This window comes from Narcine bancroftii, chromosome 4, assembly GCF_036971445.1.
Source record: "Narcine bancroftii isolate sNarBan1 chromosome 4, sNarBan1.hap1, whole genome shotgun sequence".
In the NCBI taxonomy this organism is placed as follows: Eukaryota; Metazoa; Chordata; class Chondrichthyes; order Torpediniformes; family Narcinidae; genus Narcine; species Narcine bancroftii.
In genome coordinates, this window is record NC_091472.1 from 92,232,750 (window position 1) to 92,245,805 (window position 13,056).

General features: G+C 35.1%; 1 protein-coding gene and 1 long non-coding RNA gene across 9 annotated transcripts in view; one reads left to right on the forward strand and one right to left on the reverse strand.

Moving 5' to 3' along the window:
• Positions 1-13,056, forward strand: part of LOC138760837 (uncharacterized) — a 154,326-nt gene that overhangs the window by 8,741 nt on the left and 132,529 nt on the right. The gene's annotated exons all lie outside the window — the stretch shown is intronic.
• LOC138760836 (KH domain-containing RNA-binding protein QKI) overlaps positions 161-13,056 on the reverse strand; it is a 628,685-nt gene continuing 615,789 nt past the window's right edge. For 4 of the 8 annotated variants that reach the window (XM_069932030.1, XM_069932029.1, XM_069932037.1 and 1 more), the window contains 2 exons: positions 7,300-7,374; positions 161-2,589 (listed from right to left, as the gene is read on the reverse strand). In XM_069932030.1, coding sequence (XP_069788131.1) covers positions 2,516-2,589; positions 7,300-7,374 — 149 coding nt within the window. In that variant the 3' untranslated portion in view covers positions 161-2,515. The other 4 variants (XM_069932031.1, XM_069932032.1, XM_069932035.1 and 1 more) reach the window with 4 other exon arrangements.

The following is a 13,056-nucleotide window of genomic DNA, read 5'->3' on the forward strand; positions in this document are numbered from 1 at the left end:
TGTCACAGAGAGAATGTTGAACAACATGACAAAGATTAAAAATGTTATATTGTAATACTACTGCATGATCACTCACCTCAGGGTTAGTCTGACAAACTGAAAGTTTTTAAACTTTATTCTTATATTAGATAATGACACAAACACAGTTAAACAGAGTTAGTGGTTTGATATTATAACATTTATTAAAATAATGCAAGGGTTAATAGAAATTGCAAAAATCAGTGAAATCAAATGTAAGCAAGTTTTAAAAAAGCAGGAATTCAATTGCTAACATAAAGGCAAAGAAGGGAATACTTTCATTAATAAACTACTACAAAAACTTTTGGCATTGACCAGTTATCAAAATGGTGGGATTTCTATACTTTTATTCAATTTATTCAAAAAAAATTATTGATGTTTTATATATAACATACAAAAAACAAGGTTTAGAAAAATACATTATAAATTGTAACAATGGCTGTAAATACATTATCTTACAAGTCTTTAGGCAATTAAGTTAGTTATGGTACAGACACAACATGGATCTACTGCTTGTTTTGCAAATAACTGGCTCATATCTGTTAACTATATGACTACAAGCGACACTCCCATCACTCTGTAGAATTACATAATACTGCCAGAAAAGTGAAGCGTAAGGGTCCTTTTTAAACTACCTTTAAATATCTATGGAGATAAAATACCCAAATAATGGTAATGCTGAAGTTAAGGGTGCACACAGAATTTTGAACTTGTTCAGAAATTATGCTATCAGAAACTGACAATTTGCAGAGTAGCATTAAAGTTTTGCTTTTAATATTTAACCTCTCCTCACCTGCTGCCATCACAACCCCACTCGTCCAGTGTTTACCAAAATGAAAAATAGAATTTCACTTTAATTTTAGATTCCTCCTCACATTCCATGGTTACTGTCATGACCTGCACTTGAGTGTCGCCTGTTCTGCTCAAACAAAAATATTAACAATGGCACCAGGATGAAAAATGGATATGTTCAAAGAAGCAAGATATCAGTCAGGAAGACAAGATGGTGACACAACATTTAAAGCTGGCTGGATAGTTTCAATCTTGTTGCATAGTAAATTATTACTCCCCCCACCCACCCCCCATTCTAGCCCACCTTGCCCACAACATGAAGTCAAAACACGATATGATCATGCAAATATTTCTAGCAACCCAACTGATAAAAAGGCATTGTTAAATAGGATCCCTATGTGGACATAAATGAGCCATCAGTTTAATTACAGGACATACATTGTGGCAGAGGATTCTTCTGCTTATGTGTCCACTGGTCAGTTTGGTTCACACCAAGGTCAATGCCCATGGAAACATCTGTAAGAAGTTTTGTTAACAAGTAATCATATACCTTTGAAATGGAAGGTTAGGTTTGGATACATTTAATGAGGTTACCCAACCTCATTGTTTTTTTGTTTATTATTTAGTTAGCCAAATTGCTTCTGTTGATTTAGTAATGGTAACACAAGGTTTGTCATCTAAATTTTCAGTCACTAATATTGACTATAATAGTAACTGAGAACTTGAATGTCTTCATTTTGAGCACGCTACAACTGTTAACAATATGGAGAATCATTGCACTTTCTCGTACCATTTGAAATTGTGGAGTTGAAGTACTCGCTGAAACAGTGAATAGGAAATAAATGTCTGAACGTGAACTTTGGCTACAACTGTGTTCCATTGTTGAGTTATCCTGTGGATTTATACAAAAGGCAAACTACCTCTTTAAAATATGAACATCTACTGAAATGGTGGCTTTAAATAATACACTATAAAACCCAGGGAGTGTACAAATGTCACAGTCATGGCTATTGTAATCCATGGGTTTAGTGATGTGGCACTTATCAGACAACACAACTGCCAGCTCATTTTTATTCACATGCGGATCCTTTCATGTAAGCACTGGGCAGCTAAGTTTGCATGCATTTGAGACCTTGCATTCAGCAAGATGATTAATATAAGATGCCAGACAAAATGACCATGAATAACATAAGGCACTTCTTTCTTTAGACGTTTTCCAATCTTTACAATTTAACAAAAAAAGGGGGAATAAAGGTGGAAAAAAGGCTGTTTGGTCTCCTGTTTTGCTTTGTTCACTACTACCAGGAAATCATTTAATGAAATAAAGGGTTTCTTTGTTCAGGTTCCGTTTAATACTAGAAAGTATAAAAGACTACGCTGTCAAAAATATATTTCTTCTTACCAGCACCCTTGTATAGTAAAAGTATCTACTTGTTTGTTCTTTTTGTGGTTTGCTCAATGCACTATGCATATCTAGATTTTTAATATGTTATTAAAGAGGCAAGCATGGCTTTACATCCTTGAGAAAACAAATCTATACAAGGAAGAAAAATAAGATTCAACAATACGCCCAGTATAGTGACACATAATGCATGGACCTTATTGCCAAAGATTTCTAGTATCTGCTGGGTATACTTGTTCTTTAACTATTATTACATCAGGCTTCTTTACCACCCTTTGGTTCTTGTTCAGTTCTTTCTATGACTCAAGCATTTGGTTTAGGAAAATTCTGAACTGCCAGGTCAAGGTCATGAAAGGTTTCAACTTGGCATTGGAGTCCTTGAGGAACACAAATGAACACAAAAAAATCAACCACATTTGGAACATTGAAACTCATTCAAAAATCCTTCAGCAATGACATCACTAACCAAAGGTTCATTGCATGATGCATCAGCACACAATAAATTACATTCAGGAAACTTGCGACTTCAGCATGAGAAAAAAATTTTCTCCAAACTCCCACAGTTACTGCCTTTGTTAAAAGCTATTCATTGCATCCATCTCCTGTCTCCTCGGCCTTCTTACCGTTCATTAAGGAGGATAACAAAATGATGATCACTGATGAACAGTGAGGGATGAATTGGACTTTATTGCTTTAATTTTATTCAGTGCAGGGTCTAGGACCTCACGATTCACCCAACCAGAAAAATTGAGAGGCTGAATAATTTTTGTTTTTTTGTTTGTGTGTGTTTTGTTTTCATTGTTAGGCAGTGAGACGAACGGACAGTGCCTCAGCTCACTGCACTGAAGACAGGCAAGCAAAGGCGATCACCAGTTAATTGATCAGCAGGCAGGCATGGTCAGGTCATCATTGGGTGAAGAGTTCAGAGGTCAGAAGGTCATAGGTTAGTTGCCAGTGGCAGCTGGGCGATTAGAAACAAAAAAAGGAGAAAAGAAAAAAGATAGAGAAGAGATTAGTATCAGCTGGTGGTGACTGGATGACAACATGAAAAGCTGATCATAACTAATAAAACAAAGCACTGTAATTCTGAAATATTAATAGATGTCTACCTATAGAATGTATTCAATCATGGCAGCACTGGTTCATGATTAAAAGCATGAGAAGGAGCCCATTCCAACAATTTGTTAACAGAAAAAAAAACTAATGACTAATGGTTAGTAGCAGTCAATGGAAGAGCTCGGGAAACAGCGTTCATACAAGAGAGTCAAGGAAAGATGTCTGGATTTACTTGGCAACATCTGGTGTCCTTCAGTCAGTACAGTACCTGACTGCTAATAAGTGTACACACAATATAAAGAAAATATTATTAATGAATGTGATTAACTGGCCGTTGATAAAGTACAAGTACTTAGCAATGTGGCACAACAAATTTAACAAACTATGGGGCAAAACCAAGTTGTTCAATAAAATTTTATTGCCTTTCTTTTCTTCTATTTACAACAATATGAAATTCTTGGCCTCAAAATACAAGCAATTCTAAATTATACGACTAGCAGTGTAGGCTACATCATGGGAACTTGGAAGAGGCCAATTAATTTACTTTATCCAACATATTCCAGTTGAGAGTGCTATTGTACACTTATAGGACAGTCTTGTATAAAATGCATTTGCATGTAAACACAAAAGAAGTCCTGCCGTTTAAAAGTCTACATTTATAAAGCCCTAAAATATATCCAAAAATAGATGAATTTCTACTCAACACTATAATGCACATTTTAAACTACAAATAGCCCTCTTGTTTGAATTTCAATGCTAATACTCTGCAAGTACAATAAAATCTGACATTTTCATATACATTCCTGCTTTATATTTTTATATTTTTTTTAAAGAAGCCACCTGTAATACTATTTTCTTTGCAAAAAAATAAAAATGGAGATGATTACAGTAAAACAAAAGTTCTCAAGTGGAAAATGATAAGTCACAGCGTTCTGGAATCATTCTGTTTCTCTTTCAATCTCTCATTTCTCCCATTTCCCTCCACCCAACTTGGTCCACTTAAATGTAAAATAAGACTTTTGTTCAACAGCTTAACATGTATCAAAGTTCTGAGGTTCCAAAATATTGTACTGTTGGCCGCAAGACTTAAGCAGAGGAAATTAAATAAATTATTCAGTGCAAAGTCAAATTTGTGCCATGTTAGCAAGGTAAGGCTGGTGTAATGCTTAATAATAGCACCCTTTTTGATGGTCCATATATTAGCTGTGTCTATTCTCCAAATTACAGCCATAGTTTCCGATTATTGACCTCATCTTCTTTAAGGTAAAAAGGAATAAATCACAGGATTGAAGAAACAGCACATTTGCTCATGTTAGTGGGTGAAAAAAGGAGTGCATTACCCACCGAGAGCCAATGCAATGCCAGGACTTTTAATTGTGTGGAATCAGACATTGATCCTGTCACAATATCCAAATACATTAGCAGCCGAGGTCATGGTGTAATAAAACATAATACTGTGATGACAGTTCTCTCAGTGTATCTGTTAAAATGAAGAAAGGACTGATGCCTGCATAATCACTTTATATTCAAAGACTCACTCACTGTTAAAATATTTTTCTTTCCAAAAATGCAAGAAAATAAAATCCTTTGCCTTTGTAATTTAATGTATTTTGCAAAATACTTGTTAAGGGCCACATTATTCTCATTGAAAATTAAGCATATTTGTATATTTACTTGTCTTTTAAATTATACAGCCTATAAGGACCAACAAAATGGTTATAATCTCAATCAACCAATACACCTGCTACAGATCCTCTACTCAGTCCAAGGCTTTCAACAGTACACACAGGTTCAATAACCGTGCAACACATGTCGAGTTAATATTCCAATCACTTCAGTCAGTCTATCTTGATATCTGTACCAAATACATTTCTGTAAAGTTACAATGCGGGGTCATTTTTTTTGTAGTAAAGAATGATGCAGTTATTAACCCATTACCAAATCTACATACCTAGTTAAAAATAATATATCTAAATCAACTGGAAAGTATTTTTCTGTTGCAAAAAGCATATTTAAGAGACACGTAATCCTATGCAAAGGAAGGAAATCATCTATTTAAACAACCTCTTATATTGAATATAGAAGCCCCTTAGACCTTGTTGGTGACTTGGCTTTAAAAAGTTCATAAAAAAGGTCTAAATTTCCTGATTAAAAAATCCAATGTAATAATTTAGGCTCCCAACACACCATACAGACCTGAATAGGAATTTCTAATTGTATTTATGATAGCAGACATCCCTGTGAACTCTCTGCATTTACCCTGGAGTTTTAATCATTAACAAAATTTACCTGAGATCTGGTGCCTTGAAAATAATTCCTGGATTAAGTGAAAACTTAACCCCTCTCTATTATGTGAAGTAGTTAGTGCTATCGCATCTTTCAAGCAACTGCTTTAGACGTCACTTGTCCAATCCCAGGAATTGTGAATTATATCCTCAAGTAGAATTTGATTTCAACAACTGTTAACCCTGATATAGTTACACTGGGTCTGGGATAAAACATGCAAAGTTTTCTCCATGTGCATGCCGTCAAAACTGTAGCACCACATCCCCCTCTCTCCCAGTGCTGATCTTGCTGCCCAGCTTGGGTAGTAGGCCTGCAAGATCTCAGGGACAGCTAAAAATAACTTTTACTTTATTATTTTTGGTTGGATCTGGTTCCACATTATATCAATCTTACTGTGGTATACCACTGTGTTGCATATAATTGTCTAGTCAGGTACACCCATTGGATGACTGTACCTCTAGCCCCTCCCACAGGCTCCTGGATAAAGGTGACTGTTCCACAGCCCCCTCTTCAGTACACGTCAGTTGAACAGCGTGGATGTGCCTTTGTTCTTCAGTGAATAAAAGCCTATTGGTTTCTTAACAAGTCATTTGAGTAATTGATGGTGCTACCACTATTCCTCTTTCTTCATTTCTTCTCACTTCCTACTTTTCATCCTACCCCACTCCCCAATTAACACAACCTCACTTAAATCTTAAAGTGTGCTTAAACATTGTATATTTCTCGACATAATTGGTCAGGTAGAGAGAACAGTTTGGATTTGAAAAACAAATGGTACATGGGAAGCTGGGCTGAGGGGAGCAATTACATTTGCTGTTGGTCATTTAAAAAAAAAGTAGATGAGTTAATATTAATATTTCACTTGGTTTTGAATCTAACTTTTCATAAAATTTGGTAAAGAATTTTAATTCCTGGAAGTTAATGATGCTATACTTAAATGCAATGACATACTTGAAAATTAAGAACATAAAATTCATGGTGTATTTGTGAGCCTAAAACACATTAATTATTTAGATATATTTTTTCAACTTACAGGTCTAAGGGCACATAATTATGGCAAGAGTTAGGCTGGGAAAATGAACATTGATTCCTGTTAAGACCTTTTGAATACATTATGGGGAGAAAATCCCCAAGTTACTGCACAGATAAAATGCTGACCCCACTGTAAAGGTATGATGGGTCAAATGCAGATATATAAAGTACATGACGACTTTACAAGCATCAATAAGAATCTGGCATAATAGTGTATAAAATTCATATTCATGTATTATATTCCATTAAAGATTATAAAGGCACATTTCAGAGTTCCTTCAAGGAAAAAGATTTGGTCCTTTCCGAAGCATAGTTTAAAAAATCTTTATGGTTTTGACTATGTTTAAAATAAATGAATTAATTCCTCCCTCCCTCAACGTTAAATAAACATTGATAGTTAGAGCATGTCCCTTAATGTTCATCAATCTTACCAGGCAGGAACAGGAACACTAATATTCTCTTTCCTCAGCCTTAAATATCTTTCCATCACTCCCATCCAATGAGAGAAAGTTACATTCAGATGTTCCAACAAAGTTTTGCAACAAAAATCTGAAGAGTGGTTGGGCACAGTGGTATTTGGCTGAATAAAAATGGACTTAATTGGTCCTCAGAAATTAGACCATTAGTCAACCCCACCTGATGCGATTTTACAGAGCAGCACCCTTTCGGTCAACAAGTTCACCAAAAAACAAGAACTCCAGAACTAAACTAACCTCGGTCTGCGGTCACAATCCTTTGGTAAGGATGGATCCGCATATCGTGCCTTCGAACTTTAGTAGCCACTGCACCTAGTTAAATTGCAACATTTCCAACACATGGTTAGAGGAATTTCCTAGGAAGTGATTGGTTAACACATCAATAGCATTTCAACAGCAGATCAAAGATGGATTTACATTAGAAATTACAGCAAGATAGCAGTTAAAAAGGTTAAGGCACAGCATCTTTATAACCCAAATTCTTAAGCAGAAATGATTTAATTGAGTACAACTGTGCATGTTAATATTGCAATCCATTTCAAAAGACATGGTCTTAACCCATTGTCGCTATTCACTTGTTAAAAATCCCACCAAATGAAATGAGATTATTTAATTAGATCCAAGCAGAATTAAGTTTTACTAGTCACATAATCAGTGGAGTGCACCTTGGAGAGAAACAAGTTTAAATTCATAACGCTGAATCAATATTGACATCAGTTCTTTTTTAAAAATAAATCCTCTACAGATTAAAATTTTTTTGCAGCAATTGCTTGACCTACTAAATGCACGCTTAACTCAGAAGCCACTAGCTACAAGTTGCAATGAATTAGGTGATGTATAAAGCAAATACCCTACACCAAGCAGGCAATGAAATACACTGCATGTGGTTCCTCTGGGATAGATGTGACAAAAATAGTAGGAAGAGCACTAGGCCAGAATTAACTAATTGACCCAACTGGTTTCCAAATGCATGTGCATGTGCACGCACGCACGCGCACACACACACACACACACACACACACACACACACACACACACACACACACACACACACACACACACACACACACACACACACACACACACACAATGCTAGCATTTCACTGACAGTCAGGTTGGGCACATTTTGTCCGTGGCTGTTGTGAAACTAAGCATTTGTTAAAGTTCAGATCTGATGAGGGTTCAGTGACATGGGTCCTTGAATTCTTAGCCTTTCGTTGGGAATGCCATACCTAAAGGTAAAAAAGGGATTAGAATTAGTCCATTCCATCTTTTTATTGAAAAAAATGCAGGTAATTACAATGACCCTATGAGTACCAAATACTCTATGTTATTTTTGGAACACTTTAAAATTATTTACCAAGATCATCTGAAGAAAGAGTTTCTAAAAATCACACACAAAATATATTTAAGGCAAAACAAGCACCTTCAAGGTAACTTTCGACATTTCTGGCTGGTACAACGCAAGACTTCCAAACTTACCATTTCAGTGCAACATGTTTTTGTAATTGTGTTGAAATCCTGGTTCGAAGAAAGATTACTGATCTGAATTGTTCTATTTACTTCTCCCTTCACAACTGTTTCCTAAAAGTGGAACACTTTCTGATTCTAGTTAGCCAGGAATTCTCCAGTTTGTGATATAATCTTACTGAATTTGAGTTTTAAACACTTCTGCTAAAAGTGGCTATTCTAGGCGATCGATTCCATTTGCAGATACTTTAAAGAAGCGATTTTCAAACTGCCCCCGTAAACTCACATTCCACTTTAAGCCATTCCTATGCCATAAGTGCTCTGTGATAGGTAAGGGATGGCTTAAGGTGATATGTGAATGGGAAGAAAATGGTTTGAAAATCATTGTTTTAATCGTACCTAATTGACTTATTATATGTGCAGTTTCATAACTCCAAAGAGAATGGGTCAATGACGATTTGTCTTCAGCAAAATATTTCAGTAACAATTGTGTCTAGAGCAGTGGTTCTCAACCTTCTCTTCCCACTCACATACCACATTAAGCAATCCTTAAACAATCACAGAGTACTTGTGGCATAGGGATTGCTTAAGAGGGATTATGTGTTTGGGGGACAGTTTGAAATCTACTGTTTTAAAGCAATATATTGCAAAAATTGAGTCATGGCAAGAGATATGCTCTTTAAGGCAAAATACAAAAAAATGTAGTTACATATTCACGCACACACACACACACACACACACACACACAATCAAACTACTGAATTGGAATCCGACTTCTTTTTGGACACATTTTAACCAAGTTACAAGCAGGAATTAGTGATGGGAAAGATTATTTAAAATGCTATTTTTATGATCAGTAGCCAAGCTTCATAATCCTTCCACCTTTGAAAAAAGGCTTTTAATTTGATTAATTATAAAAAAATATTTTATTTTGAGAATTTTCAATGAACATGCAGTCAAAATGAAGAATAGTTAAAAACAACCACAATATAAATAATGTTAACAAAATAATACAAATGTCGATCCGCAGGTTGATATTAAAGAAAGTGAGAAAAAAGTCAACATGTGATTCAATTATTATAAAGAAAGAAAAATTACAATAATACTACAAAAAAGTAAATTCAATGTCTATGTTGAACCAAAGGAAGAAAAAGTTAATAGAAAGATAATAGAGAGGAAGAAGAACTAAATAAGAGTTACCCTGCTCAAGAAACAAGAAGATGACAAAATAAGAAAAGAGGAAGTAAAAGAGAAAGGATTGGCTTCACCTAGGATAAACTCCATTTCCAACAAGGGACAAATAACCTGACTTATCTAGGGTCCTTGGCACTGCGAGCACTGGGGGAAGAGACAGGAGGGGGGGAATCGTTAAAGATTTACCCGATGTATCTTAGGTATGAATTCCATATTCTTGAAAATACATCATACCTGTTTCTGAGGTTATAGGTGATTTTCTACAGGGGAACACAATTATGCATTTCTATCTTCCAGTGGGCTAAACCTAGTTGGGAATCACATTTCCAGGAAACTGCTGTGCATTTCCTGGCCACTGCTAAAGCGAGCTTAACAAATTTTAATTGATACTTCAACAGCTTCATTTTAGGTCTTGCATTTTCTAAATACCTCAATAAAAATAATTCAGGCACCTGAGGATATTGAATTTCAGTTTTTTTTTCAGGAGGTTACCCAAATCTTCCCAGAAAGGCCTCACTTTAGGGCATGACCAGTTTGAATGTAAGAAAGTACCTATTTCTTGACCACATCAAAAACATTGGTCTGATATTTCCGATTTCAATTTATGTAATTTTTGTAAAGATATAGCTGATGCAAGAAGTTATATTGCACCAGCAGATACCTTAATCTTGTTCATCATGCTGTCCCAACATAAGTCACACCAGCAAAATGGATCAATTTCTATACCCAAATTTGATTCCCACCTTTATCTTGATTTATCAAGCCCTTGTTTAGAGGTTCCCGCCTGAAGAAAGGAATACATTTAAAAAATATTTTATTTAATATTCAGTAAATACAACTATTACTATAACACAAACATAAAAAAAACCAAATTGATTACATACATGATGATTTTCACCCCTCTCTCCAAGCAAAAAAAAACAATATACAAATTTATAAAAGTAAAATTATATGTATAAAAAGAAATAAGAGAAGGATAAAGAATCTTTGGATTGCAGTTATGACTCCTGTTACTTGTTCTAAAAGATTTCCCATAGGACCCAAAAAAGGTCTCATATGGGGACAAGACCACATTGAATGTATATAAGATCTTGTTTCTTCACCACACCTAAAACATTGATCTGACAAATCTGATTTCAATCTATTAATTTTCTGTGGTGTAAGATATAAATTATGTAAAAAATTGTATAGAACTAATCTAGTCATACAATCCCTACATAAATTTTCCCACATTTGTTGGTCTATTATAATATTCAAATCTGTTTCCCATCTCTGCCTAGATCTACCATAAATATTCAAGTATAATGCAAAAATGTTTCCCCCTTTTTCCCCTCAAAAATAGGTGAGTCGCATTATACTCGAGAGTAAAATTTAATTTTTTTTTCTGCATGCGAGCGGGTGCGGGTAGACGGCAGCCTGACTCGGGCCGCCAAGCAGGCGAGCAGCAGCGCGACTCAGGCAAGCGGAAGCGCGACTTGGGTGGGCGAGCAGGCGAGTGGCAGTGCGACTCAGGTGAGGGGAGAGGGGGTTGTGAAAGATGCCAGTGTGACTCAGGTGGGTGAGGGGAGGGGGTTCGTGAGAGACGGCAGCGTGACTCAGGGAGGCGGGTGAGCGGACGGAGAGATGGCAGCGTGACTCAGGCGGGTGAGGGGAGGGGAGTCGTGAGAGATGGTAGCACGACTCAGGTGGGTGAGGGGAGGGGGGACTCGTATTATACACGGGTCGCATTATACACTAATATTTATGGTATATCATCCTAATTTAGTTCCTGCTTGTAATAATGAATATATCAAAGAAATTTTTTTTAACAATCCCTCTCCTAATAAGTTCTACCTCAGTACAGCTAGACAGAAACATTGATGACCCCAACTTATCTCTCAAATATGCTCTTAACTGAAAGTAACAAAAAAGGGTATTATGTAGTACAGCATTATTTGTTTCTCAGTGGCTCAAATGACATTAATTGACCTCTTTGGTAACAGTCTTCCACATTAACCATCCCTTTATGGTACCATATATTAAAAAAATTTTTATCTCTTGAAAAGACCCAAAGGCATTTGAGGTGATAAAAATTGATTTATTTTATTCCAAACATTAAGTAAATGGTTCAATAATGGGGTATCTTCATCAGCAGCCAACAATTTCGATTTCCATTTATATATAAATTCCTCTGCTTTCTTTTCTCCTATTTTATTCAATACTATATTAATCTATGTTGATTTTATATTTTTTCAAAAAAAGAAGCCAGAAACCTCATCTGTGCTGCTCCATAATTCTTAAAATTTGGAAGCTGTATTCCTCCCAATTGATATTTCCATGTTAACTTTTACCTTTCCAAAGAAATATCCTTATTTATTTATTTAAATCTTGGAAAAAAATTGGGGGGTATTAATATCGATAACACCTGAAAAATATATTGTATCTTTGGAAATATGTTATAGGTAAATTTATTCATTTTTAACAATCTTCCTCAATCTTTTTAAATAAAGATAAATAATTCAATTTATATAAATTGCCCAAATTACTATCTGTATATATGTACCTAAATATTTAATACCTTCTTTTGGCCATTTAAACAGAGTGTCCCTTTGACACTGAATATAATTACCTGCTGTCAAAAGCATAATTTCACTTTTATCCCAATTTATTTTGTATCCCAAAACTTTTCCATATTCTTCCAGTTGGGCATAAAATATTTGTAAAAATGACAGGATCAGTCAAATATATTAAAACATCAGCTGAAAATAAACTAGTTTTATATTCCTCCTGACCCACCATAAAATCCTTAATTTGTAAATCAGAGCAAATCACCTGAGCAAGTGGTTCTATGGCTAAAACAAATAAAGCTGATGACAAAGGACAGCCTTGCCTACTTGGTCTCTCTAACTTAAATGGCATAGACACGTGCCCATTTTTTACCACTTTAGTTTCAAAAGTCTTAGTTTGTATTTGAGCTAGGACAAAAAAAATAGATCAATTCTAGAATAAGAATCAAACCTTCTAGAATAAAATTAATAATCTTTCTCTCTAGGATTTATTTTTATCCATACATCAATCAAATTCAAGTCTCTCATCAAACTCATTGTAGCCTTGGCAGCTTTCACTTTTGTTGTTACCCAAGTAGACCTATCCAAAGATGGATCTAAACAAAAATTAAAGTCCCCTCCTATTAAAATATTTTCATGTGCTTCTGCTCAATTTAAAAAAGTATCCCAAATAAATTTCTCATCAATATTTGGAGGATACAAATTCAAAAAAGTCCACATTACTGAAAATATCTGACAATGTATCATTACATTTCTACCTACAGGAATACATTTTTTAAATACA